Source organism: Simochromis diagramma, unplaced genomic scaffold (assembly GCF_900408965.1).
Source record: "Simochromis diagramma unplaced genomic scaffold, fSimDia1.1 OVJJ01000717.1, whole genome shotgun sequence".
NCBI lineage: Eukaryota > Metazoa > Chordata > Actinopteri > Cichliformes > Cichlidae > Simochromis > Simochromis diagramma.
In genome coordinates, this window is record NW_024387503.1 from 115,000 (window position 1) to 142,029 (window position 27,030).

At 41.5% G+C, this 27,030-nt stretch overlaps 1 protein-coding gene across 1 annotated transcript in view; it reads left to right on the forward strand.

Moving 5' to 3' along the window:
* The first annotated feature begins 1,692 nt into the window (after nucleotides 1-1,692).
* The window catches only part of gfod1 (glucose-fructose oxidoreductase domain containing 1), a 40,277-nt gene continuing 14,939 nt past the window's right edge, over nucleotides 1,693-27,030 (forward strand). Inside the window, exon 1 of the mRNA XM_040018812.1 lies at nucleotides 1,693-2,478. Within this exon, the coding sequence (XP_039874746.1) occupies nucleotides 2,226-2,478 (253 nt within the window). The 5' untranslated portion in view covers nucleotides 1,693-2,225. The remainder of the gene's footprint in view (nucleotides 2,479-27,030) is intronic.

The window sequence follows — 27,030 nt, forward strand, 5'->3', positions numbered from 1 at the left end:
AATGTAGTGGTTCATGTGCAAGTATACCATCAACACTGACACAAATACAAGAAAACGGCCTTTGAATAGCGGTCCGCTGTAGCGACCACTATGCGTGAAAGGGTTAATGAATCATAGACGATGATGGCCAAAAGATTTATAGTCTTGTAGGAGTGAAAAAGGGGCCCTCAGCTTCATTGATCTATACCTTTGGTAGTTGCCTGATGGGTATATGGCCTCAAGCCTTATTCCACAAAACATGATGTTCTTAAATTTTGATTAAAAGGCAGAAGGCAAGGTGTTTGTAATGAGATTCTCAGATCTGCTGTGTGATGTGGTGTCTGGTTTCAAAAACTAAGATGGCAGTGGCAAAAACATACAGCTTGTGACTGACTGATGCGTGAGGACGCAGGCCTACATCTTTCTATACAGTCTTTGGTTAAAATACCATTTTCATATTGTTGGCTAGCAATCACACCTGATGCACTTAGGTGAAGTGAACTGGTGTGACTGGTGATGACACCTTTTGCAGGTATCTGGTCATAGAATGAACAATGACAGTACAGGGATCAACACAATTTCAAATATGACATTTTATGGGTCCAATTACTCTGATGCACAGGTCAACATTCAGGTTGCTAAAACATGAAACGGTACAGAATGACCAGAGGGAACATCTTCTGGGAAGCATTTACTACCGTGAAAATCTTGTAATATTTCTGCCTTAGCACTGCAAAAAACTGAAATTATTATTAGTTAATAATAAGACAGTAAATCAAAAAGACATAACAGTAAGCAGACACAATTTAGTCATGGCTGTGATGTGGTCCTCTGCAGCTTCTGTAGCTGCAGTGAATGTAGCTACAGTGTTGTTGGTGTGTGTGGTTTCTGCGCTATTAACATCAGAAAAAGCAGATATGTGGAGGAACCACGCAGCCAGAGCTGTCTATTTTTTATCACTTTCATCAAATTTAGGAGTATATATACACTACGTTTATTGTATCTTTAATTAATAAGAAAACTCCAGACATTCCATTCTGAGCTTAAGAAGCTTCTGATAGGTTAGTAGAGTCCATTTGAGTAAATTGGTGGCACACCTGTGGATGCATATAAGGCACCCCCAAAATACAGAGCCTGTTTCTTTGACATGGGAAGACATATCAACCAAAACAGCAGGAAAAGAATTGTAGACCTCCATAAGTGTGGCTCAATTTTGAATACAATTTGGGTGCCATTTGTAATTAAGAAATACATACAATTTCTCTCTTTACTCTTAAATTTAACAAATATGTTTTTTATATTTATCTAAAAAGAATAAACATTTAGTCTGATTTAATGTTTTACAATTAAAAAAGTTATTATGTTTTTATTTGAAGAGTATGTAAATATCTGGTTTCAACTGTATATTTGATGATGTTGGTGTTTGGCTTGATTGTTAGCACAAAGAGTCTCATGTTACCACAATAAAGAGGTGTTGTTAGTGTAGTGCAGGTTTTGTTTATTTTCTGCTCTGAATGTGCACTTTTTTCTACTAGTTTCTATGAAAAGTGCTGCAGAATTAAAGTTTTAGTCGATTGGTTGATTGTAACTCATATGAATCACACATACACACGAACAACCATGCAACGTGAAGCTTTTATTTTGAAATGGTGCTGCTAGTAGCGCTTCCTGTGTGTGTGTGTGCGTGTGTGCGTGCGTGTGTGCGTGTGTGTGTGTGTGTGCGCTGCACCATCAGTAACGTCTCCAGCACCGTAGCACTGGGATCCTACGGGGAGCGGGCACAGGGTGACGGCGGTGTTTCCGGCAACCTGCCGTCAGACCAAGCGCTTTCCCGGCTCACGTTTCTTCCAGCCCCCGTTATCTTCAGGGAGGGTCCTGCAGGGGGAGGAGTAAGCAAACCGCGGAGGAGGGGACACGCTCTCCGCCTGCTTGGCGCAGTCAGTGCGGTGATAGCTGTCAGACGCGGACGAGGTGAAGAGCGGAATGGTTCATTTATAGACTTCTTCGCTCAAGCGCAGAAGCCCGGGTCGGATTTCCGCCTTTCTCGGGTTATTTTTCGGCGGGTGATAACGACAGTACGTGTCCGTTCGCAGAGAGGAAATGCCGCACAGACATTGTGTGAGTGCAGGTGGATGGCCAACCTGACGGTCCCCGCCGCCGCTTCCCTTCACAGCTCTGCTGTCGTCCGGAGCCGCGAACACCAAGCGAATCCACACAGAACCAAATCCAACTAATAACCTGGAGCTATGCTTCCTGGGGTCGGCGTGTTCGGCACCAGCCTCACCGCACGGGTGATCATCCCGCTGCTGAAGAACGAGGGCTTCGCCGTTAAAGCGCTGTGGGGCCGGACACAGGAGGAGGCGGAGGAGCTGGCCAAGGAGATGAACGTGCCCTTTTACACCAACAGGATCGACGACGTGCTGCTGCATCAGGATGTGGATCTGGTCTGCATCAACCTGCCGCCGCCTCTGACGCGGCAGATCGCAGTCAAGACACTGGGTGAGTCTGGCTGCTCCTCCTGCTGCTGCTGTTAGGATGGATGTTGCGGGCCTAGCGTGCAGGCTGCACCGGGCCACTCTTTAACACCACATACCGCCTTAGTATGCTCACAGTGCTGCAGTGGATGAGACCTAGAAGTGGGAGCTTAGTTAGAAGGTGTGGTTGTTAATGATAGATGCCCCGAGCTTTATCTCACCAGCGGTGAGAGTTGAAAGTGTCCTCTTGGATGACTTACAGCAAGCTGTTTGTGTCCTTAACAGGGAGCTCTGCAGCTGCTGTGCTCCTGGGCAAAACACTGCTTTTCCTCCCCCTTTGCAAAATCTGTGCACAAACGTTTGCAAGTTGCAAACGTCTCTGACAGGATGTTATAATGTTTTGCATTCATAAAATGATGCATTAGTGAAGACATGCAGTTTAGATGTGAGTATATGGGGACTCCCTGCGAGGCAAGGTCTTCAGTCAAACAGCAGATTTAACCCATATTAGTGAAACTGTCACACACAGAAAACTAGAAACCCCCAGAGACCAGGCCTGCATGCAGGACAAGACAGGCGCGCGCACACACACACACATACACACAGAGGTTGTTCTAGTTTGAATGTGGAGCAGTGCAGCTTATTTTGGAGATCACATCCAGGAGCGGTGACCCTGCTGTGAGAGAATGGTGGTAAGAACTGCCGAGCTCTACATCACACAGGCTTTATTTGCCCCACAGCCTGGCAGCAGAGCTCAGCTGGCAGTGAGCTTTAATAGGTCAGGTCTGCTAAATACCGAAAACAAACGGGTTCAAAGACACAAAAGCATCCGGGGAAGTATTAGGTTATATCTGGGAAAACATGTTCCTGCTTAGCTACCAAGCTGCAGGAAACAGGAGAGTGTGTAGGACGGTAACAAGGTGAGAGGTAACATCTTCAGCTGCATTGTTTTGTGTCATTAACAACCTCAAAGATATTCCAGTCATGATGACATAAGTTAAGATGCTGAAACAAGTGACCTGCTCTATATAGCTGTGGTGTCACTAGTTGTAGTCATTTCCCTACAGTTATAAATATCCCCAGTATTAACCATGATTAATATAAAATTAAGATGATTATATTTATCATGGTTAATTAATCCCTGGCTGTCAGGGAGTCTGTTTAAACTCATTTAGAGAGTGAGCCCGTGATCTCAGACAGCGATAAGTCATTACGAACATTAAAGGAAGTGCTAATGACAGACCATAAGAGTAAACATTACCTTAACTTTAACGCTACGTCGACTTGAGGTGCAAACAGTTGCATAACTAGTTTAGCAGATGCTGCTTTACTAAAGCAGTAAAACTCGCTACACTGCTTATTTAAAAAGCCCTTCATTGTCTGTCATTTTGCCACATTTTCATTAAAATAAGGTGAGCCAATGCTTTTGAATGCGTTGGCACAGAATGTAAATACGCTACATCACATTCATGCGCATTTTATGGACACTTCAGGTCCGACCAGTGTGGTAGCAGAACCAGTTTAACCCACCCCAGCTTACTACTACATTTGTTGCACTTTTGCGTCATCACTGTAATAATGACAGGAAGGACAGAAGGTGGGTCAGAAGTGAACATTTTGCAGTCCAGGGTCCAGACCAGGTCTCCTAAGGTTAAATATTAGACTTAAATAAAATATTAGCATTGTTCAGGATGTCATCTAAAGAAGTAAGTGATGAGTTGAAGAATGTGATCACCACCTTGGTAAAAATGGTTAAAACCCCAGCAACACCCAGTAACTGAATGAATAAATAAAGGCTGTAGTTGGCGCCATAAGAGCCAAGGAGGCCTAAACAATTTCTTTCTTGTTTTTAGTGGCTGGAGTGAAGCTTTTCATAAATTCACGTGATCCTCATTGGCACAAAAAACACTTGAACATCTACAGTTCCATGACAACGTGGCATTCTCTGTGCAGGTCACGTGATCTGATGTCAAGAGCTCCTATAAGCTATTTAGTAAATGGCCTGTATTTATATAGCGCTTTACTAGTCCCTAAGGACCCCAAAGCGCTTTACAGTCAGTCATCCACCCATTCACACACACATTCACACACTGGTGATGGCAAGCTACATTGTAGCCACAGCCACCCTGGGGCGCACTGACAGAGGCGAGGGTGCCGGACACTGGCGCCACCGGGCCCTCTGACCACCACCAGTAGGCAACGGGTGAAGTGTCTTGCCCAAGGACATAATGACCTGTCCGAGCCGGGGCTCGAACCGGCAACTTTCCGATTACAAGGCGAACTCCCAACTCTTGAGCCACGATCGGCCTAGTAGGCCTATTAGGGGGGGTGCTCACATTGCAGCAGAACCACGCGTAGCACTCAGAGTGGGTTCTTGGTTTGTTCTCAGATGGTTTATAACACAAAAAAGAAAAAAAAAAGCTGTAGCAAATTCTAAAGAAAAGATATGCATGAACAAGCTTCCCCCTTATCAGTAACTGTCACTTTCACTTAACACACTCGACCTGCTCCTTCCCACTTGTCCTGTCTTATGTTATTGTACTACAATAACTCAAAGTCAACTTTGAGTTATTGTAGTGCGATAACTCCACATGTCAGCCACCTCCACATCGGTTGTCATGCTCCTGTGGAACACAGTTACCCTGACCTATAGGAGAGGCTGTTTCAAAACTCTTCCAGAAGCAAGTCTTGCTGCTTGCTAGCCAGCTTGACAATGACCCTGGGCACCTCTTTGGGTCTGAGAGCCCTTATTTAAACGAGCTTGAATTGGCATGCTTTATTCCCAATGTGTTATACTCATGTTATACAGCTTATTTCCAAAGTGCTGACACAATCATTGTCTCTGTCCCTGCTAGCAAAGAGCAGAAGAGACGACACGCTAAATCACATCATCATAAGTCAAGAAAACAACAAGTACATGTACCTTCATATTTACATGATAATGAGACATGCTGTATTTTTGCCACTGCGCCGCTGAACCTCTGCTGAGCCCGTGCACTGCTGCTGTTTGACTGTAACAAGCTCGTTGGGTGCAGTGGTGGAACAGCTGCCATTTTTACCATTATGGGATTCTTCCATAGTGTCAGGTCTCTGTTGAACATTGTGTCAAGGTGTCTGTTAGGGCCAAGTGTAGTGCGACTGCCATGGAGCAGGCCTCCTCAGGGGACTGCAGCTGAAGGTTAGAAATGTTTGCTCATGAGCAGGATGCCAGGTAGCCATAGTCAGTCTCCTGTATGGAGATAAGGCCTCTGTGGCTCCATTCATTCCCACACTACTGCCTTGTTTGCTCCCTGGCTTCACCTGATTCTGTAACGTGAGCTAACAAAAGGGATGGGACTGATGTACAGTGGATATTTGCTCATGCCATGACTGCACTCTTCTCAGTATGTACTTATGCATACCCTAAATCAGAAGTCACACCAGCACAGGCACGTGACAACAAGGGAGCAAAAACTATCTTTTCAGTGTTAAAGGTTGCTCAAACGAAGTGAGTCTGTCCCAGTGAACTCAACTGGACCCGCATGCCAACTACATCAGCTCTGTCACTAGCCCTTCTTCCTCCTCTCTTTCCTCTCAGCTCATTTCCTCATAGCTTCACTGCATGTGCGCCGCCTGTTCCTTTCCACCCACCTCTCTTCAGCCGGTCTGCGTCTGGGCCCGATCCTGTTGGCGTTCTGTTGGGCAAACATGAAACAGTGTTTGCAAATTCTGTTGAACTCGGCCTCCATAATTACACCAAGTCAGAATATTATAAACATGATACTGTACATTTTTTAGGTTCCTTTACTGCTTTATAGACACACAAAACTTTGCTACTGCAGCTGTTAATTATTTTCCATATAGATAAACCTTTTATTTCTTTATCTATTTTTAAATCAATCAGTCCTTGTTCTTCAAAAGAGATCAGATGAGTTTGCCTGGAGTTGAAGCTGGCACCGGAAAGTTGAGGCCCTTTCAATTAAGGGTGGGAATCAGCAGACAACCCATGAACCCGCGATTCATTCATGATACAATGTTATCACAATTTCTTAACATTGTGATATTGCAATAAAATATAATTTAACTGCAAAGTCTGTCCTTAAAGGAAAACTTTACTAAAGCAAAACTACAAAATAAGATTGCACAACAATGCCATCACTAAAAGCCGCCATAAATATTGCCCTAAGACAGAGCAGTCAGATATTGGTTATCAGTCTGATATCAGACTGTGATTGTGATTATACGCCGGTTAACTGCAGTAATTAAATATTTGTCTAAATAAACAGAAATTCACTCATGTGACTGAGCCATTAGCTCGCTCTGAGTTAGGAGCTAGCTTTGTCACGCTAACATGACTGGAGCAGTTTTAATTTAAAGGTTAGAAATTCAGATTTTTCAAGAATATAAATGTTTATTGGTAGATATAATGAACACACACACGCACAAAAAATAATAATACATGTAGCTTGATGCTAATTCTTAGTGTTTTATCAGCAGCTACATGGTAATGTGTTAAGAAGTGTGGGAAATTACTGGTCCAGATATTTTTCTCTCCTTTCAGTTACATCATATTTATGGAATACTGATTCACAACAGCTCAGTTAATTCCTCTCAAAGGTAGATGACCTACTGCTAGGTAACAATGTCACCATTAGGTTCACATGGGAATTTCTCACTTTGAAAAGAGTCAAACGTTTGCAATCATTCCACCTTTAGTTGGAAAATTCGGACTGCCGCTCGATTGTTTCTTATCAGACAAAGTGTTCGAGTTCTTCCAGTATTCATTAAACCCCATTAAATGACAAAGACATGGGACTGTCAACACGAATAAGAAATTGCATCTGTCTGACCTTTTTATCTGTGCTGGCAACTGTTGCGAAATTCAGAATTTGATCACACTAATGCAGGACTGTCCTTTCCAAGAGAATCACCCCCTTTGCGCGAGCTTTAATTATCAGCTCAGTGTCTTCCAGCAGCCGTGTTAGCACGCATACTTGTGTCCTCACCTTCGCATGGTGCAGAACTTGGACGCCTAGCAGCCAAGAACAAGCGTCTCTCTAACATGTGCTAATATTGTGGAGTACTGCCATCTTTTGCCAGTGAAAACAATAGTGAGCAGCAAGTGAAAGTGAAACTTTAAAGTGGTTTCAGATGAGAGGTGAACTCCAGTGTGTTTGGTCAAAGCTTTGAATTAAAACAGCATTTTTGCTTGTTAGTGTAGAAAGTTTAGTTTGTAACACAAGAAAAGAAACCAAAATAGAAAGCTAAGATCAAGATAGAGAGACAACTATCTCAGGTGTCACACATGCACACTGAGCAGATGTAACAGCCACATTCTGGGATCACTTTTTGTGGTTAATAATTGTTATAAAATTGTGTAATGTTTATCAGATATACGCACTCACTGTGACTGGACTTGAACTCCAAGTAGATGCTCGTAGAAAGCAGTGGTAAATTTTACAGATGGCAGACTTGGTGGTAAAGTTGAAAATAAAATTACAGTGAATCGCAATATCAGCTGACCACTGAAATTTCATCAGCAGACATGGCCCACACGCCTGCCCTTTCTTGCATCACTGTTTTCACGACAGCTCTGTGAAAGTCTTACGCAGTCACTGATTGGCTGACCCGAGGGACTGAAGCACTAAAACTTCCTCTTCTATCAGGGCGTGTGAGCTGATAGTAATCTGCCTGTGGCCTGCTTATTGCTCATTCCTCATTGCTTATTGCTTACCTCATGAGCTGAAATGTGATCAGGCTTCTTCAACAGAAGAATGTGAACTTTGCCTTTGACCACATTGACCGGTTTGTTTTTACCCTCTCTTCATTTGAATTTTGTGATGCATGAACACACCGTCTAATACTGATTATACTTCGCAAACATTTAATGCAACAATTGAATTCAACATACATTGAATGCAAAATTAGACATAAATCTAAAAATGTTTGGTTTATGTGTTTGTCGTCTTATAATCCGTCCATAATAGTTGAATATTTGGGGTAACAAAAGCTTACAGTCATATATTATTTCATATTAGGATGTTCTATGCTGAAGGTGAGAATAAGTCATTCATCATATAATAATATTATATAATTTTTAGTATTTAGCAGTACACTAAGTGTTGCAGTAAAATATACTGCAATTTATCATCTTTTGTCAAATCAAATGACAGTTAAACTTTGTCTATATATCTGTTTTATTCATTAAATAAAGTTATCTCACTATATTTATTTTTATTTAAATAGGTGTAGAATAAGATCACTGTTGCCCTCAGATAAAGTCAGTCTGCTTTGTGTCTCATATCAGTCTGAGACTGACTGGAGTTTAGTTGGCAATTACATGCAATCTTCTTTGATAATACATCAAATAACTGTGATAAATCATTGAAAATCACATATCAGCTGCTGTCTACATAAACTGAATTTCCAACAGACAAAACAATGATTGTTTTAATTGATCTCACAAAATCAAATTTAAAGAAATATTCAATATTTACTTGTTTTTAAATCCAAGTTGCAAGTTGGGTTTACTCAGTGAAATTAAAGTCTGACTGTTAATATTAACAGTTACATCATCCAGCCAGCCGTCTCTGTATTGTGTGTCCTCCCTTTACCCCTGCTTGAATGACTGAGTACAGAATTAAGAACTAATAATAACCACGAGGATTTTAGGAAAATGGAAAATCACCGGTGGAAGCGAACAGCACCACACATGTTCTTCAGGTTTTACATGAGCAGATAAGCATACTTGGTCTACATTACAGTGAACCTGTCGGTCTTGTTGAGCAGCTTCTTGGCTTCCATTGGGATTTCTTTTGCAGTTCTTCCTCTGGTTTCTCTTTCTTATTAATCTAGCACTCCTGTGGTGTGAAGCTTGTATTAGCGTTTCCAGTTTGCTGCATCCAGAGTAATGCCCTCAGGTTGTTGAGACATATGTACAATACATTTCAGTCCCGTTGGTTTTAGGTGTCCTGTATAGCTTTGCAGTAGAATCATTTCTGTTCTTTAACTTCCTCCTGGGTAGATGCTTTGTGAAAATGCAAGAAAAAGAAGAAGGACGATGCCCCAGTTTGTCATCCTGTAAGTGCCCGGTCCTGTTTTGGGGATCATTCAGAAGGCTGTGCAAAGGTTCTCAGGTGTCCCTGCATGAACAAAAATACTTCAGACTGTTGACGGTCCAGTAAGTGCCTGAGAGTTGGACTATAGTCTCACACTACTTAAAGTGTTGAGGTTTTTCTTTGTCTTCTGTCACATATATAATGTTAAAGTGGTGGACACTCATATTCAAACGTGTGTGTGTGTATCTGAAATGTGTATTACACAAAACTACTTTAGTGGAGGCCAAGGATAAAAGTATATAGGTGAAAATGAGCATACTGGGTCACTAATCACCTTGTTAAGATTGTGCTTTTATTCTGATAAATGTTCTCGTTTTCGCAGAAGGTTGAATGGCTGTGGGTCACACGCTAATGGGGAATCTGAGAGTTGAACTGAAATGTAAGACGAGCATGAGTTTCAGGTGCGCTTTCTGTCCCCTCGTGTGGTTCCGTTTTGTTGAAGGCGAAGGAAGTGCAGCTCTACATCTCAGCTCTGCGGTGCACTTTTACAGTGATGAGCAACAGGCACAGCACAGCATGCTGTGTCTTTGTAAAGCGACTGTTGGCACCTTGTGACGTTTGTGTAAAATCCCTTTCCATTATTCACTTCATCACTTGTGTCATTGTGAAATTCCAAAATCGATTTCTGTTGTAATTCTGAGAAAAATGCAACATAGATCACAAGGAAGTTGAAAAGGTCAAGCAGCCGCACAGCATGACTGCTGAGCATGAAACTGACAGCACTGGGGTGTGTTTTCTGCATCAGTCATTATTCAGGTTGATTAGTAATACATACGTGATAATGACAAATCAACAGAAAAACTTGAACCCTTGAGCAAGAATTGACCTGATAAGGACTCTAATTTGGACCACAAGATGGATTTGAATGGATTTGATGGATCCCTACCTTTGAGAGAATTCCCTCTAAATAAATGCAGAGTTGTACTGGGTGATCACTTTAGTCCTTTAACAATTCTGTCATGTCAAGAGTGGTCTAATGCTCCTTCCATGGGGCAGGTGACATCTCTGAATGGCTACATGAGTATGAAGGTGATAAAGTCCTACTTGGACACACTGAAATCAGAACACCTGTTGAAAAGCTTCCTCAGTCCTTTTTAAAGTGTATTTGTCCTGTCTCCCTCCCTGCGTGCTGTTCTGCTGAAGGTTTCTTCCTGTTAAAAGGGAGTTTTTCCTTCCCAGTGTCACCAAATGTTTGCTCATAGGGAGTCATCTGATTGTTGGGTTTTTCTCTATGTTATTGTAACATCTTTTACCTTAGAATATAAGGCCCCTTGAAGTGACTGCCCTTTGAAATTAAAAAAACTGTAATTGAATTATCAAATGTGAATCTGGTTTCTCTCGTCTCACTGATAGAAGATATCTAAGCTGCACAGCCAGACGCTCGTTCATCCTGCTGGCTGGACCAGACTGTACCTGCTAATTATAGCATGTAAAGCTCAGTAGATGGACAGTTTGGGCAATCGCTCGTCTCCATAATGTGACTGTGTGTAATGTGAAGGATGTTGGCTATAATGAAAGCCCGCAGAAAAATATAGCTGTAGCATCTTTAGCATCTTTCAGTTCACTGTTTAGGTTTTACCGCATTCAACTTTTCTGTCTTGGTCCAGTCCAGCACATAAACAAATCCAAACATTTTCTTTAGGTATCCCCGTGTTTGTGTTGTTCCTGCATGATCAATATGAACAGTGTGTAGATAACAGGTAACTATGAAGCATTATGCAGACTAAAAGCCAGCAGTAATCAGGTCAAGGGGGTTTGAGTGACGCTAAACATGCAGTGTGTTATTGAGCTGTCATCATAATAGAGGACTGCTACAGTTAACAGTAGATGATATCTGCAGTAGTTTGAAATCTAAATCATGCCCATGGTTCATCAGCACTACACGAGCTCTCAGACACCTGCTCTGCAGGGCCACCCAAAGGCACGGGTTTATTTATAACTTGAATACTAAGGATGTCATCATAAATACATGTTTCCACCTCTGATACGGTTACCTAACAGCACTTTTGACTGGTGATGAGCTCTCTGGCAGCCCACTGAACATGTTTAAAGTGCAAACAATGCCCAAATGTACAAATTACAAGAGAATAGTCAGGCTTTTTGACACAAATTTGTCATCACTGAAGAAAAAAGAAAATGTAAAATGAGTGTCATTAAATTAGTTTAACATTCATATTGTTAACAAGCTTAAAAGAAATGTTAATTGTACATGTGTTATTAAAAATACATCTTAGCTTAGCTTGCATTTCCTTTGTTAGCAATAGCCTGAAAACCATGAAGTTGTTTTTCCTATGTTTACCCACTTCAGTGTGTTTGCCAGATGTGGAAATTAAAAAAAAAAAAAAATCTATTTCTTTATCATAATGCATAAGAGCATGTGTGAAAATGCTTTGTATGTGGAGTTTGTTCTCTATTGTTAAAGTGACAGCTACGCTAACACTAGCTAGCTGCTACTAGGCCAGTCATAGCTACAAATGTGTGAATGCATTAGGAAGGCCACACCACCAAATGTATGCCTGTATGTCAGGACAGTTGATGCATAATTTTCCAAATTTCCAACTATTACCACATCATGGCATGTTGTTTTAGATAAACATTACAGAGTATGATATAAAAAAAATCAAGCTGTTTGGAACAGCTAAATATTGGCTGCAGAAAAGCAACTTAGGGGTTAATAAAGTGCATATTAACTAGCTAACATTTCTAATTAATCTTGTCATCTGATGACTTATTTCCAGCTACCACACACACACCATTGTGGTTAATCCACATTGTATAAATGAGGGAGTCCAACCAGTGTTAGTGTTTTCTGTTTGAGTTGCTATAACCAGAGCAGGTCACTCATTATGGAAAAATAACCTTTTTCTGTATTTATCACATTCTTAAATGATAAAAAGGTACACGAGAAGAGAAGCACCTCTGATGTAGTCTACAGAAGGGCTCCGTTTTCTTCAGGGTGACTTTGCTTGCATTCATCAGCCTGATGGATGAAGGGCCCTTTGGCTGAGCGGTGCTTCTGAGTGGTTTAGCTCCAGACAAATTAACCACCCTCGCAGACGGAGTCAGCCAGGAGATAGAGTGGTATGCTGACATTCCCAGGCCTTCTTTTTTTGCTTTCTCCGCTTGTGTTTTTCACCACAAGTTTCCCACTGGTTTGCGTTCATGTTCTACTGGATGTCCATTAACATGTTAATGACAGCCTGGGAGCGCAAGTGTGAAAAAGTGTGTTTTAGAGACAGAGGAATGAACTGAGAGACGATGAGGAGCAGTGAGGAAGAATAGCAGAGAGAAAGCTTGTCATCCTGTGAAATTGCCTTTGTGTGTTGGATGAATGGCCGGACGGGGGAAGCTCTTTCAGCTCACCGCCACGCTGTGCGGACAAGTGAGCATTCCTGGAGAAAAGGAAAGTAGAAACCTCCCCGTCCCTGCCCCTTCGACATGCCCGCTTTCTTCTGCATGGACCCATTAGGGACTGTTGTGTGGCATGGACTTGGGGTCCAGGCTTTGGAACAGGAATCACATTGTGTGTGTATGTGTGTGTGTGTTTGTGTGTGTGTGTTTTTAAATCCAAGGGCATTAGGGAGGCCAGATTTTTATATAGAATGGGATTTGAGGCAGGCTTTTAGCGTTGAATAATTCTGCATTATTAGACTAGAGTCTTAATGAGGATATTTTCCTCTATTATTATATTTGAACAGGAATGGAAGAGAAGCTTTCAGAGATTTCTCGTTTAGTGTCAGTCAGTAAATCTGCCGTGTGTGGAAAAGGTTTCTGTCTTTATTTTTATTATCCACATGAGGAGAAGCCGGCATTACTTCATTACTTCTCATTCCATCCATCCATCCTTAGCTTCTGAATTATATAAGAAAATCCTCTCTGACGCACTGGGGTGGATTGGCAACAGTTATTACTGGTAAATAATGGTTGAAATCATTATAGCTGTATCACCAGTTCACATGGGTGACATGTTAAATGAATAAGGTGTTGGTGACACTCAAGCCATCTTCACACATACACTGATGCCCTGAACATTTACATGTTGCCTGACTGAGCAATGTGAGAATAACACATAGTCACAGTCGTAGGAATACATAAAACACTTGTCATAGTTTTTTTAGTCGAAAGACTAAATTAGACATATTTAGAGGGGCAATCGAGTTTTAAAAAAAAACAATAAATAAAGCTGTACTGTTTTCCACATGTACGGGACATGATTCAGTGAAAAACAAGAGCCAGACGATGTGGCTAAACGCTAACTGATATCTTATCCTGTTATGACCCGTCGCTACTTAATTCCTTCCCGGCCTGAAAACACCTCGCTGATCAGCCTGTTAAAACACTCCCACTTACTGAGTGTCTATGTGGAGCTAACTGCAGCATGTCAAAACAAAGATACCTGTGCAATCAGCTGCGGTGTTGGGAAACCACTTGAGTAATATTTTCAACTTGCACAAACTTAACCAGTGGCCCCGTCATCATCTTCTCTAGCATGCTGCCGGCTGATGCACTGTCATCAGCTTATGTGGCTCTTTATTCCCCGTCTTGTCCTCTGTTGTTCCGCTCAGATGTCCTTTTATGCGCTGTGTTCAGGAATAGGTCTGTCTGTGTGTCTTAATTGGCCATCAGGGAACAGGGACAAGAGGCATGTGCAGATATGAGTTAAAGCCCCCAAGTTTTTGGTCCGGTTTTTCCGCTAAGACTATTGTAACCACACCAGGTCCTGCACTTTTTTCCTTTTTAACCTTGTTGGGCCTATTTTTAGATCACGCTTGAGCAAAAAAAAGCATAAACTGACAAACTGACACTGCGGAGTAACGTGCGACGCAGCAACGCGGTCAACAGGAAGTGATACTTGGGTACTCTGTAGTAAAGTGTGTCTCACTTCCTGTTGTGTGTGGGAAGTGTGCGCTTGGGTGATATTGAGGATTTCTTTCAGCGTTTTCCTGCTAACGACCGGTGACCCTTTGTGTTCTTTTCTTTCTCTGTACATGTGTGTAACATATGAAATATATCCAGCTGCCCAATAAACAAATGGAGAGATGGAACGATTCAGAAAAATAGAAAACAGATCAGGTTTTTCTCTTCTTCTTTCCATATCAATAATATCTTTGTTGGTCATATATCTCTCTGACTCATGTCTCTTTCCATCCTTCTTATTTTTCTGACAAATTCTTTCCAGCTTGCCCTCATGCATGACTCAGTCATACCACGGGTGTAACTGTGTCGCTGCAGTCTCCCACTGACTTGCTATTATCACACAATCCCAGTCAGCCAGGTGCATGAAAGGAAGTCAGATACCACTATGGAGCGATTTCATGTAACCAGCTTCATTTAAATCTCCACCATTTAAAGGAATTGTCTAAAATCATCAGTTTTTAAAGGTGCTATGGGTCCCATGTTATTAGTGTCCAATTTTTTTTTACTATATATAGCAGAAATAGTTGAGCATTCTCAGCATTGTTTGAAGTCATGATTCTAGCCATACGTTATATATTCAGCCTCCTCCTTGAGGGAATTATCTGATTTTTAAGCCCCTAACAGCTCTGTTTGTGCGGTCCAGATAATTGCTAACTTTGTCTGTCTGATTTTCAGTGCTCCCCAGGTATGTCGCATTAGGTTTATAAGATTAGGTGGTCTGTTTGACGTCACTGGACATAGGAAATTCATGGAAACCTTTTAGTATATTGTAATTTAAGTCATCTGAGAAGGAGCCAAATTGCTGCACTTCCTCTGGGCTCTGACTTAGAAATTCTAGCCCCTGACGGAAGACCTCGGCCAGTCACACATCTTTTCAAACCAAGTCAGGTCGGTAGTATGAAGACTAGAAAAAGCCTGCTTGGAAATTAAGAAGTGGTGTTATGTCTGTGAAGGTTCTCAGTGGTGTTATGTGTTAAGCAGAGGCCTTTCTCCTGGGAGAGAGGGTTTAAGTCTGGTATTATGCCAGAAATGAGTGTTGATTGTAGGCTGCAGTTAAAATAAAAACTGTCCCTGGTTCTGAATGTGAAGCCAACATGAAAGTTCCTTAAACCTGCATTTCCCCAGCAGGGGGCGACTACTCGGTTGCAAAAAGAAGTGGGTTTGCATAGAAGTCTATGAGAATTTATCCTGAGCCTTACTTATTTTTTGACCTCAGTAAATACTTCTCTAATGAGTATATGGACCCAGTTACTATGTCATATTCAATACAATGTGTTATTTACTTACTGTTTGGATCATTTGTATGAAAATAAATGCCAAGTCAGTACTGTATGGGCATGCAGTGTTATGTGTTGCATAATCAGATCCATCCCTTTCATCAAAACTCATTATGTACGTGACTAAAACACTTGAGATCAAAATGGATGCGACGGTGGTGGCTGAATGCATCTTTTTTATACAATATATGGCATTTTGATAATGTATGTATTCATGTGCATATGGTGGAAGGCACCTCAAACAGAGGTGTGGCTTCAGGTTTGCAGGAGAAGGGCTGAAGGTGCTTCAATGACATGTTCACACATTACCCCAGTATAGTGAGAAGCCTAGAAGCTGAGAGCCAGTGTTCTCTGTCACAGTATGCAAATGATCCATGTGATCAGACTGAAAGATGCAAATACTGGAGGTGATTTTGCGTACAGTAGAGCACTGTTATTTAAATTACACTGACCGCTACAACCCTTTTGGATTTCTTAGAATCACAGATGTGTCATTGTGCAGTTGCATACCACTGCACATCTGGATCTCTGGGGAGAATTTGATGAGTTCACGATGTTTCACAATCTCGCTCAATCATTCTTTCAGCCAGTCCCACAGACCTGCCTATTGACCATTGATGTTCTTCTGCGGCGCATTGCGATGTCTGTTCTCTGCACAGTCATCGTAGAAGCGCTTTGCATTTTTTGACCTCGTTTATCTCACGACTCCAGAAGGCGCATGAATGAAGCATTGTGTCGGTGCCCTGTCTGCTGTTAACCCAGCCATAGTGAGTTATGACCTCCAAAGCAGCCAGGAGACTGCCAGCCAAATTCAACTGGGTCAAAAAAAAAAAGAGATCTTTCAAAAGGCAGTGTGTCTGTCTCAGCTGATGGAGGTCATCTCTGTTTATTTATGTAACGTCATTGTCGATTTAGAGTCTTTGACTGCAGGTTCTAAGACCGTTATGTGTCACGTCTCAGCAGTTACTTTGTAATTGGGCTATGTTTCAAGCAATTGTTGTTTATGGAGACGGGAAACACGACTTCCCCTTGATATTAGTGACCCACGAATAATAATAATGTTTGAGACTTAAAGTGATATGTTTGGCAGAATTATGTGTGGGGAAGTTGTCACATTGATCAGGGGCCTCTTCAGACAGCACTTTGTTCACATGTTCATATGTTACTAGTTAAATTGAGCCCTTACTGAGTAGAAATTAACACAAGCTGCATCAGAAGGACTGTTATCGCTGCAAGACGATGGACTATTTAAGTATTATTTTAGCTGTTTTAAGTATTCCAGCATCCAATTAATCAAGTGAAGTGAGGTAATACACAGTTGCTTGCCAATAGCAAAAAAAAAAAAAAAAAACTAGCTCTGTTACTTTAGTCAGGAAATGTAACATATTTTTATTTACTCCTTTTAACAGGGACATATGTAGCTACTGCTCTATACAGCTTTTGATACAGTGTTACCTGTGCAGTAATTTGATGTGTGTAACAAAGTTCCACAGTAATCGTTGTCATGTTTGTGCTGTGTTTTCTAATTCTGGTTTGGATTCAGTCTCCAGCATGCTTGGCTGGATTTGAGAGATTGCCACAGTCACTGTTTTTTAGTAGTTTTACAACACTGTGCCAACACTTTGGCAAAAGAACGAGGCAGCGCCTGCTCCTTGGCAGGCTTCCACAAATCAGCCAATCAGAAGAAAGTGCCCTTTAGGAGACGGGTACCTGAAAGAGACAGGAACTAATAGAGCCTTATTTTTACAGATGACAGGCAGATACGAGGGGTGCGTTATCACCATGACGACAGTCCTGCTTGGCCCAAGTGTTTTCCTTCCTCCATCCCTCTCCAGTGATAATGGTTATAGTGGAACGTCTTTCTTGTGAACGCAATCGCATCAAAACGTGTCAGTTAATTAGCGTGCGCCTTAAGTCACTTGCCCGCCCATGCATCTCAGGACATTAATGATTATTAATGATTGCTCACTGCCCTTTACTCACGTGTCAGTTTATGGTACAGCTGTCTGGCTCCTTGTGTAGCGTTAGCTGTGGGTCTTCAGCGACGTGTAAGTTCACTATGGAATGACTTTATCCTTCCCCTCTCCCTTTTTTTCCCACAATATAGAAGTAATAAGCTTAGAAGTCATCTCATTAACAATCACATGCTGTCATGTGCTCCATACAGGGTCCCTTACGATAACTGTTAGCTCACTGCTGCTCATTACAATTCTGACCTTCCTCCTGTCGCCTCCTCCTTTCACTTCACAGCAGCTCAGTCTGGCACAAAGACGCCCTTCATGGCTCTGAATGAAGCCAACTGAAAGGAGGGCTGGAGCTCACCTCTTGTTTTGACAAAGCCTGACTTCTTCCAAACGGCCACTCTAGCATGCTCACCTGTTAGTGCGATCCCTTTGGAAGATGCAGTTTGTTTTTTATTATTGTGAACTGAAAAGCTCAAACTTGGCAATATTTTCTCAGATACTGTACACAGTAACAGGAGAGTTACATGTGTCTTTTACCTCATGCGCTGCATCTGTCCTTTACCCTAACATATACCACGTTTACATTTTTAGTGCATTATTCTGTCACATTCTCCCAGGCTGCTTTAAATGCCAGTTACTTTGGCCACCTAAGAGCAGCTTCTCTGGGACAAAGAGTCAGTTACGTATTTATTATTGATGACAGCAGGTTTGCTCACTGCGGTCCTTGTAGTCCTCCATTTGCTTTTTTCTAAATCAAGTCGTCTGACTTTACTTCTTTCTGTACCTAATGAGCTGACACGTATGCATGACTAAGCATTTAAAGTGATATTTGCCTGACCGCAAGCAGTTGTTTATATGTAAATGAGCCCAACCAGCTTAAGTGGCAATTACATGAGGAAAAACATGTGCGTCTGGGTAGTCTTCTGCCTGACCTACATAGTAAATTAAGGCAGCTCTGAAAGCAAAATGTAACAGAGAGGTGCTTCTTTGGGAGACAGCTCTATCACTGTCAGGCTTGTTTTATCTGTCTCAGCTGTGCATGTTACCATGAGCCATGATGGGAAGTGTGCTGATTAGGATGCTGTGTTTGTGTGTCAGTGGTGAGAGAGGAAAAGTAGCCGTTCAGCTCAGCAGTTAATTAGACCCTGGAGGAACTTGGGGGGGGGGGGGGGGGGGGCTCTTCAACTACAGACACGTGCAAACTCTTTGTGATCCAAGGTAAACATAAAGGTCCAGCCTGTGACTAATTTTGCCATTACTTTTTTTTTTTTGTTTGTGCTAAATACATTTTTATCACTGCACAGTAGGAATATTTAGCTAACTGTGACATATTGTATGGATGGCCATTTCTGTTTGCATATACCTGCATTATCAATGGGCAGCAGCAACCTTAATGCATGCCCATAGTGCTTGTGCTTTTAGTGGAAGCCACTCCTTTGATTACGAGTCAAAGGAGTGCCAGTTGCCAGAGGGCCACGCTGGTGCTGGGGTTAATAGCTGCACTTAAGCACATTTAGGGATGCTAAACTCCTTGAGATTCAAGGGCATTTGCTGAGGCCAAAGCTGGTTGAATGAGGCTAATGCTTCCTATCATTCATAGCTGTACTGTGTCCTAATGGACTTAGTGTTGCAATACCTAGTGTTTTATCATTCCTATCCATCTGCTGACTGTACTCCCCCCGGGTGTGCTTTTTCCATGACTCGTAACACTATGAACACCACCAAATTCTTACTCCTGTTTGGCATAAATATTATCTTAAATAAGGCAGTTTAGTGTTTGGGGCTTCTCCAGGATTTGTTAAAGAAGTTATATGGCATCCACACATGCCCCCTGCCTTTGCATTAGCTGGAAGGTTCCAAGCAAAAGCAGTTGACAAGAAGGTGACACCAAACTTAATGCCTATTACTGTAAAAAAAATGCATTAAATAACATTATATACTTTATAATACACAAGAAATGAACATTTTGGCATCAGTTGACATCAGCGGTAAAATGCATGAATGTCACTTGACATCTTTGGCATACAGAAAATAGATTTAAAAACCATAACCAATAATTTGTAGCAATAAACGTCCACTTGGAGAATACAAAGCTCTCAGTAAATAGCAGCTTGTGTACACATGTTAACAAAAAACTGCACCAAACATCAACTCATTAACACTTATCTTGTATAACAGTTGCAATTGTTTGCACACACCCTTTTAAGGAAGTTTTCCTACTGAAATGTCATTCAGATTATCCACTAGCTGTTTAAGGAGGAAGGTGATAACGCTGGTCAGTAGACAGATAGTGGTTCTTTTGTGTAGTGGTGTACGGGAGGGAACACACAGACTCTGGGGTTAGTATAAAAATATGCTAAATCAAACATGTGCATCTCTTAATCAGTTAGGAAAAAAAATTGATCTTTTAAACATTTTTGAACCAGACACCAAATATTACCAAATTTTGTTTCCATTAAACAGTGACTGCGCTCCTCTGGACTCGAAGCAGATTGATTTGAAATCCAATTTCAAATTGCTACCTGGAGGTAGATGACACAACTCGTTGCAGGGCTGGGTTTGCCTCTGCTTCAGCTAAAGCAGTAGAGCAAACAGTGCTGCGTTCATCCATCACTGCTATCAAGGTCACTATTGACATGCTAATTTCACAGTGTGAATACACAAAAAACAGCAAATTAGTGAGCAGACAGCTGGCTTTTGTTTGCTTTATGTCCAGCCAGAAGCATACAGTGTACACTGATAAGAATGTCTAATTCTCCATTTGTTTCTGGGCTCTGTTGCCACCCCCTCTCTGCTGTGTAATTGCTTTAACTTAAATTTAATTTGGAATAATGAGCAGAAAGATGAGCCTGGCCTGCCTTGCCTAGTGTCTGCTCCTGTTTGGTGCTGAAGAACCATTCAGTGAGGCACAAACTGCTTCAAAGATGCTGAGAATAGTAATACTGGCTTTAGAGAATCTGTGTTGTGTTGTTTACTCAAACACATCATGATACCAGCTAATGCTGCGTGTGAACTCTGCTTTACTACATATCGATTTCATCAGTGGATAGGAATGTAGAAAGCGCCTCCCTGACACGTCTCATTGTGACCCTCGCCCTGCAGGAGCACGTGCGTGCCACAGCGTGGCAGATGGCTATTTCTCCTGACTGGTTCCCCTAGATTTCCTATTTCTGGCTTCCTCGGGCGGAGGGCCTATTGTGTTGGCTGTTGCCTTCAGCATCCTTCTCGAGCCACCTGGTTTTTCTTTCCAGCTGTTTCCACAGGGCCGCATTAGAGGTGGATTTAAATGTGAACTCTGGTCTTGTAGTCTGGTTTTGTCCCCATTTCTTCAGCTGGTGAGTCAAGTTTATTGTATCAGTGTTGCTGATCAGTATTTGCTCTGCCATCAAAGACAAGTCAGTGAGCCTCGCCCTCACTTAAACCCAGCCTGACCTTCCTGCACAGCCAACACTTCCAGCCTTTCCTTCCTCAGCAGTGCCACTCCTGTACACTGGAGGTGTGAGATCTCATGCAATGAAAGCATTCCCTCTACCACACACAGCCTCATACCCTCCCTCTCGTGTTTCAATGCTGTGCCCTGTGTTTGTGTGTCTGCTGAAGTGAATATTTGGTGCCCTGTAGGATACGCCACGAGTCGTGCAGAGAGGCCCATATGATGTGTGTGGCAGTGAGCAGAGAGGAGCACTGGACTGGAGAAAGTTGGCCTTCATTTGTAATGATGCAGCTGCTCTCTCTTTCTCTATCCTGGCATTCCTCTGTCAGTGTCTCTGTCCAGCCAGTGTTGACTTAGCAAAATGGAAGAATATCAAAAATAATCATATTTACGGGACCTGAAGCAATCACAGCCTTCAAGACTTAGAATTTCGCTTGTTCATTGCGGTAATTTGGCTGAATTAAAGACTGTCACTGTAATTTTTGATATTTTGATGTGTAAATGTCATAGAACAAGTAACACCATTACACGTAACAAGTTTGGAGAATTCAAATTACCCAGAACTCGAACAACCCGTAAAGGTTTTTGTGTGTCTGTATGTGGTGTGAAAATCTGGAACAGTCTGAGTTTACAATTGAAACAATGCAAAAATATTCATAGATTTAAATTTCTCTACAAACAGTTGGTCTGGTCACAGTATACTTAATGATGGTTTTTAGTGTGCTCTGTAATGTCTGTTCTCTTACCATTGCTGGTATGGATTCCAAAAAAAAAAAAAAAAAAAAAAAAAAAAAAGTGTGCGTATGTATGTACATATATGTACATGTGTGTGTAGATATATATGTATGTATATGTATGTGTGTTTGTTACTTGTAGTTATTACTGCCTGTTACCTGTGGTAATGCAATTTATAATTTATATATTCTGTATTCAGTTATGAAGGCTCTAATTGTTGTTTGCAAGCTGCCATTTAGATGCTTGTATGTGCCCGGGGCTGTTGATGGGTCTGTATGCAATGATGGGCGTAGCTGCGGGAAGTTTGTTTTTTTTGTTGATGAGTGAGTATAGGGGTGGGATTTAATAAGTTTTCTTCGTCCCACTCCTTTTTCAGGCAATTTTTGTTTTTTGTTTTGTGCATTTTATGTTCAATATAGGTATTTGTTGTGCCTGAAAATGAACAAATAAATGAAATGAATGAATGAAATGAACATGAACAGTTAGCAGTGAACGGTTTCCATATCAGCCATATATGAACTCAGGGGCCAGATCAAGTGTGACCCTCTTGGGGCTGAAAAATGAAGCCAACACTGATAAACATGGCCTAGTTTGACTAAATAAACACTTAATTGGATCTCCACCTAATGCACTTTGTTTGTTTTGGCACCAGTAAAGTTTTCTAATAACAGCTGGCACTTGATCAATACTGCGTGGACAGTAAAGCGTAAACATGCAGGTATATGGAGTTTTTACAGGAGTTTGTAAAATTATCATGTCACCATCTTTATTGCACATCCTGTTTTTAATAAATAGAACTTGCAGGAAGTCACGCATGCTTTGTGTGTATGCAGAGGACAGTGGGTTTTAAATTCAGCAACTTTTATGTGTATGACTAGGGATGGGTATTGATAAGATTTTCACGATTCCGATTCCATTTTCGATTCTGTTTAACGATTCGATTCTTTATCGATTCTTTTTTTTTTTTTAAAGGAGAACACTGAGGTCGATTAGCTTAGAACTTTGTTTTATATCTTCTCTTTGAACAAGGTAGAAATTTAGGAGTAACTTGGCCTTACAAACCCAACAGTGAGATCTTAAGAGATCCAGCCTACGGCTCTTCAATGGGGTGTCACAAGGTCCCCAGGAATAAAAATTGTAAATGTAAAATAATAAAATAAATATTCTTCTGTAGCAATTACACAAGAATATCCAGTAATGTCCCTGCCTACAATTAAACACATTCACTTACTGAAAATCAGGGGCATCTGCTGTGGCAAATGGGTGCAAGCCTTTGACCACAAACTTAGTCACTGCTCGGTGACATTCGTCTATCCTGGCCTGAAAGGAGACGCTACCGGTAGACTGCAGCGAGAACTGCCAGCGTCTGAGCCAGACTCTGTCTCTCTCATCATGGTCACCTAAATGCACAGTAATAGCAGGTTTTGTAATAAGGCAGATCGCGCTAACATAATATGCACTGTTAGTTGATTATTTACCTGCCGCATTAACGGGAGAGGACGTGCAAACGTTACCGCTGCTGCTGGGTTGAGATTCACGAGTCCGGAGCGGATTTAAAAACACGACATTCATGTAAGGTCATCGCGTGTTTTGTGAGCAAATGCTTTTGCATATTCGTAGTGTTTCCTCCCTTAAATGAAATATCTACTTTGCAAGTATTGCAAGTTGCCCTGTTGTCATCCGTTCTCGTAAACTGTAACCAAACTTTTGAGCGTTTGAGCCGCCATGTTTCCTGCCAGGTAAATGACGCTCCGCAACGTGGTGACGTCATTCGGGGCGACTGGAATCGATAAGGGAATCGTTTGTAAAAATGGCAAACGATTCGAAGGGATTGAAACAGTGGTTTCCGATACCCATCCCCAGAGGCGGAGCCAGACATTTGAAACACCCGAGGCTTAGCCCTAAAGGGTAGTATGCATGTGGGATTTTTTTTTTTTTTTTTTTTTGGGGGGGGGGGGTAGAAATGACTGAAAGATTAATAGGCTCTGCTTTGAGTTTTGTTCAAAAAAGAATGACTTCATATAGGGAAAAATATATATCACATGTGCAGGACACCTTAAACTAGGTTTTTAATTAAGCAGCAAGGCAGAACAAAATCGGGGCTGTATCAAGACACGAGGACTAAACCCCAATTCAACCAGACCCTCTGTTCTGTCCTCATTCTCCATCTCCCTCTCTGTTCCTCTCTCTCCATCTTTGTGCTGACAATCATCAAATATACAGTTGAAACCAGATATTTACACACTCTTCAGATCAAAACACAAACACTTTTTTAATTGTAACATCAAATCAGACTAAATGTTTTTTTTTTTTTTGATTGATAAATATAAAAAACATATTTGTTAACTTTAAGAGTAAAGAGAGAAACTATCTGTATTTCTTAATTGCAAATGGCACCAAATTGTATTCAAAACTGAGCCACACTTATGGAGCTCCACAGTTCTTTTTCTGGTGTTTTGGTTGATGTCTCTTGATTTTCCCATGTCACAGAAACAGGCTCTGTGTTTTGCCTTATATGCATCCACAGCTGTGCCACCAGTTTACTCACATGGACTCTACTAACCTATCAGAAGCTTCTTCAGCTCAGGATGGAATTGTCTGGAGTTTTCTTATTAATTAACAATAAACTTAGTGTACATGTACTCCTAAATTTGATCAAAGTGATAAAAAATAGACAGCTCTGTCTCTCTTTATTCTGACATTTAACTAATTCAAAAGATATTTCAATATTTATCTAAAACAAAAGTTTACTCTAAATTGATGTTGTACAGTAAAAATGTTTTATGTTTTCTCCCTAAAGTGTACGTAAATATCTGGTTACAAATGTGAATATCCTGCTGTGTACTGAAATCCCTCTTGTTTTGCATAGAAATATACTGAACAACATACAAAGCATAATATATAAAATAACATTTACCTGAGTTTTTTCTTTGAAAGAAGCCTCTAATGTCCATTCTTATATTTCAGTACATAACTGAAACCGATTTAGTCGGGGAGGGTAAGAACTGAAAATATGAAATAAACACATGTAAGCTAAGACTCTCTAAAAAAATAGCATTTGTTCGGCTTTTCATTTCGCCATTTGTTGATTCACTTGAAGAGCAAGTAAGGTAATATTGGTCAAGTGATCAGTTTGATATCAATCTTTCGTGATTCACCGTCATATTTACATTATTTGTACGGTGCGAATGATTTGCTTTGGTACCTGGTCAAACTTAAGCTCTCCTTAGTATGGCTGGCTCCGTTTCTCCAACAGCGCACTCACAGGCGGCAGCTGCCCCGCCCCCTCGCTCAGTCGCTTAGTGCCTGAGCTCGGATCATACCAATATCAGGGGGGATTCACGCACAGTCCTAAATTCCCACAGTGTGCACTATGTGCTTCGAATATTGTGTGTACTTTTTGTTTTATACAGTTGTCAGCCAGGCATCTAACTATGAAAAAATTACACTCCAAAGACCCCGGGCTTCTGACAAAACAACCCGGGCTTAAGCCCAGTAAGCCACCCCCACGCTCCGCCCCTGCCCATCCCTATGTATGACTGATAAGAACTACATGTTTTGAATGCTTTTTCTTTTTCTCTGCATATGTTAACTTAGTAGAAATTGCTGCTAACTGCTGCAGTGGTTGCACTGTTAAAATTGATTGCACACGATCTCATACTTATTGCTGTAACGATGTTAACATGCTGCACATGGCTCATCCATTCAAGATTCAGTGACTCATCTGTTCCATCCAATTAATTACAAAGCCCCTGTCTGCCTCATTCTCCTCTCCCTGCAATGAGATTAAGGAATTAACTTTTGTTTTTCACTAGAGGGTCATGATCAGAATATGTGCGAGCAAATAAATTAAAACTAGTCACCTGCTGGGTGGTGTTTCTGCCTTTCCAGCTTGTAGCAGGAACACGTTTCTGCAATTTACTTCTTTTTTGGACGTCAGGTCTGTGAGGCGATGGGGTGTGTTTTCAGTCTGTGAGGTCGGCTGATTTGTTAGGCAAGTTGTCAGGAGCGTGTACCTGAAGGCACCTGGAGGGAAGCGTGCTACCACTGTTCACTGAAGGAAGCTTCTAATCCTAGAAAGCTAAAAAATGGCAGTCTTGTACAACCTGCTTTGCAAAATGTCAGTGACTCTTATGCAATGCTGCTGCTCCTGCTGCATACCTGCTTCCATGGTACATTGTCTGGATTTACACAGTAAAGAATGATGCATCCCCATTACTGGCCTCTTTATAATCTATTAATACTCTTGTCATATCTATAGGAGTGTGATTGTCCTTTTTCCCTCTAATGCAGGGCCTTCCTCTCTCTTTGCCTTTAAATCTGTTGGTTAGATAAGTCTTATATGTGAATTATTGATGCTAAGGGACTGAGCCTCTGTGCTCAAGGGTTTTTTCTGCTCCATTACTGCTCTCCCACTGGGTCAGGAACTTTACCTGCGATTTGAGCTTCAATTTACCCTACCAATCCTGAGGAAGTGTAGCTATTCGACCAACCCTAACCCCCAGCGTCAGGCCTTTACACTAAACCTACCGTATATCTAAGGATATTTTCCACTGTTGATCTCACATGTGGCACACATTAAGAAAAAGAAGAAGCTTACTAGCTGTAAATCCAGTAGATTATCAACCACCACTGTTAACACACTGAAGGCTCAAAGACCAGCTAAATTGCAATATACAGTATTTCAATAAAGCGAGGTTGGCCAGGAGAGAAGCAGCCTTAACAGAATGGCATCAGGAACAGAGGCAGGTTATAGGCTGATTCCTACCAGCCTCGTGGCAACCAAGCAGGTCAGAATTTGCACTTATCCCAGTTGTTACATCCTAGGTAGGGCTCCAATAATCCAGAACACCTTAATTTAATGACCACTTAAATCTGATAGGCAGGTCAGTGCGTATTACTGTCGAATGAGTTCATTTTTCATGTCTGGCAGCCTGGTGTCGCTTCCATTGAAGGTACATCTGTGATGTGTTCATGGTGCAGATGTAAAGTGGGTTACAGTGCTTGAACATCTAATTAGTAGCACAGAAGAGGAGCAAGCATAAACGGAGTAAGGGTTTTTTAAGTGACAGTTTATTTCAAATGAATTTTTTGAGCACCTCAACATAACACTCCGCTGTTTGTGTCTGCTAGCTATAAGGTGCAGATGCCGAT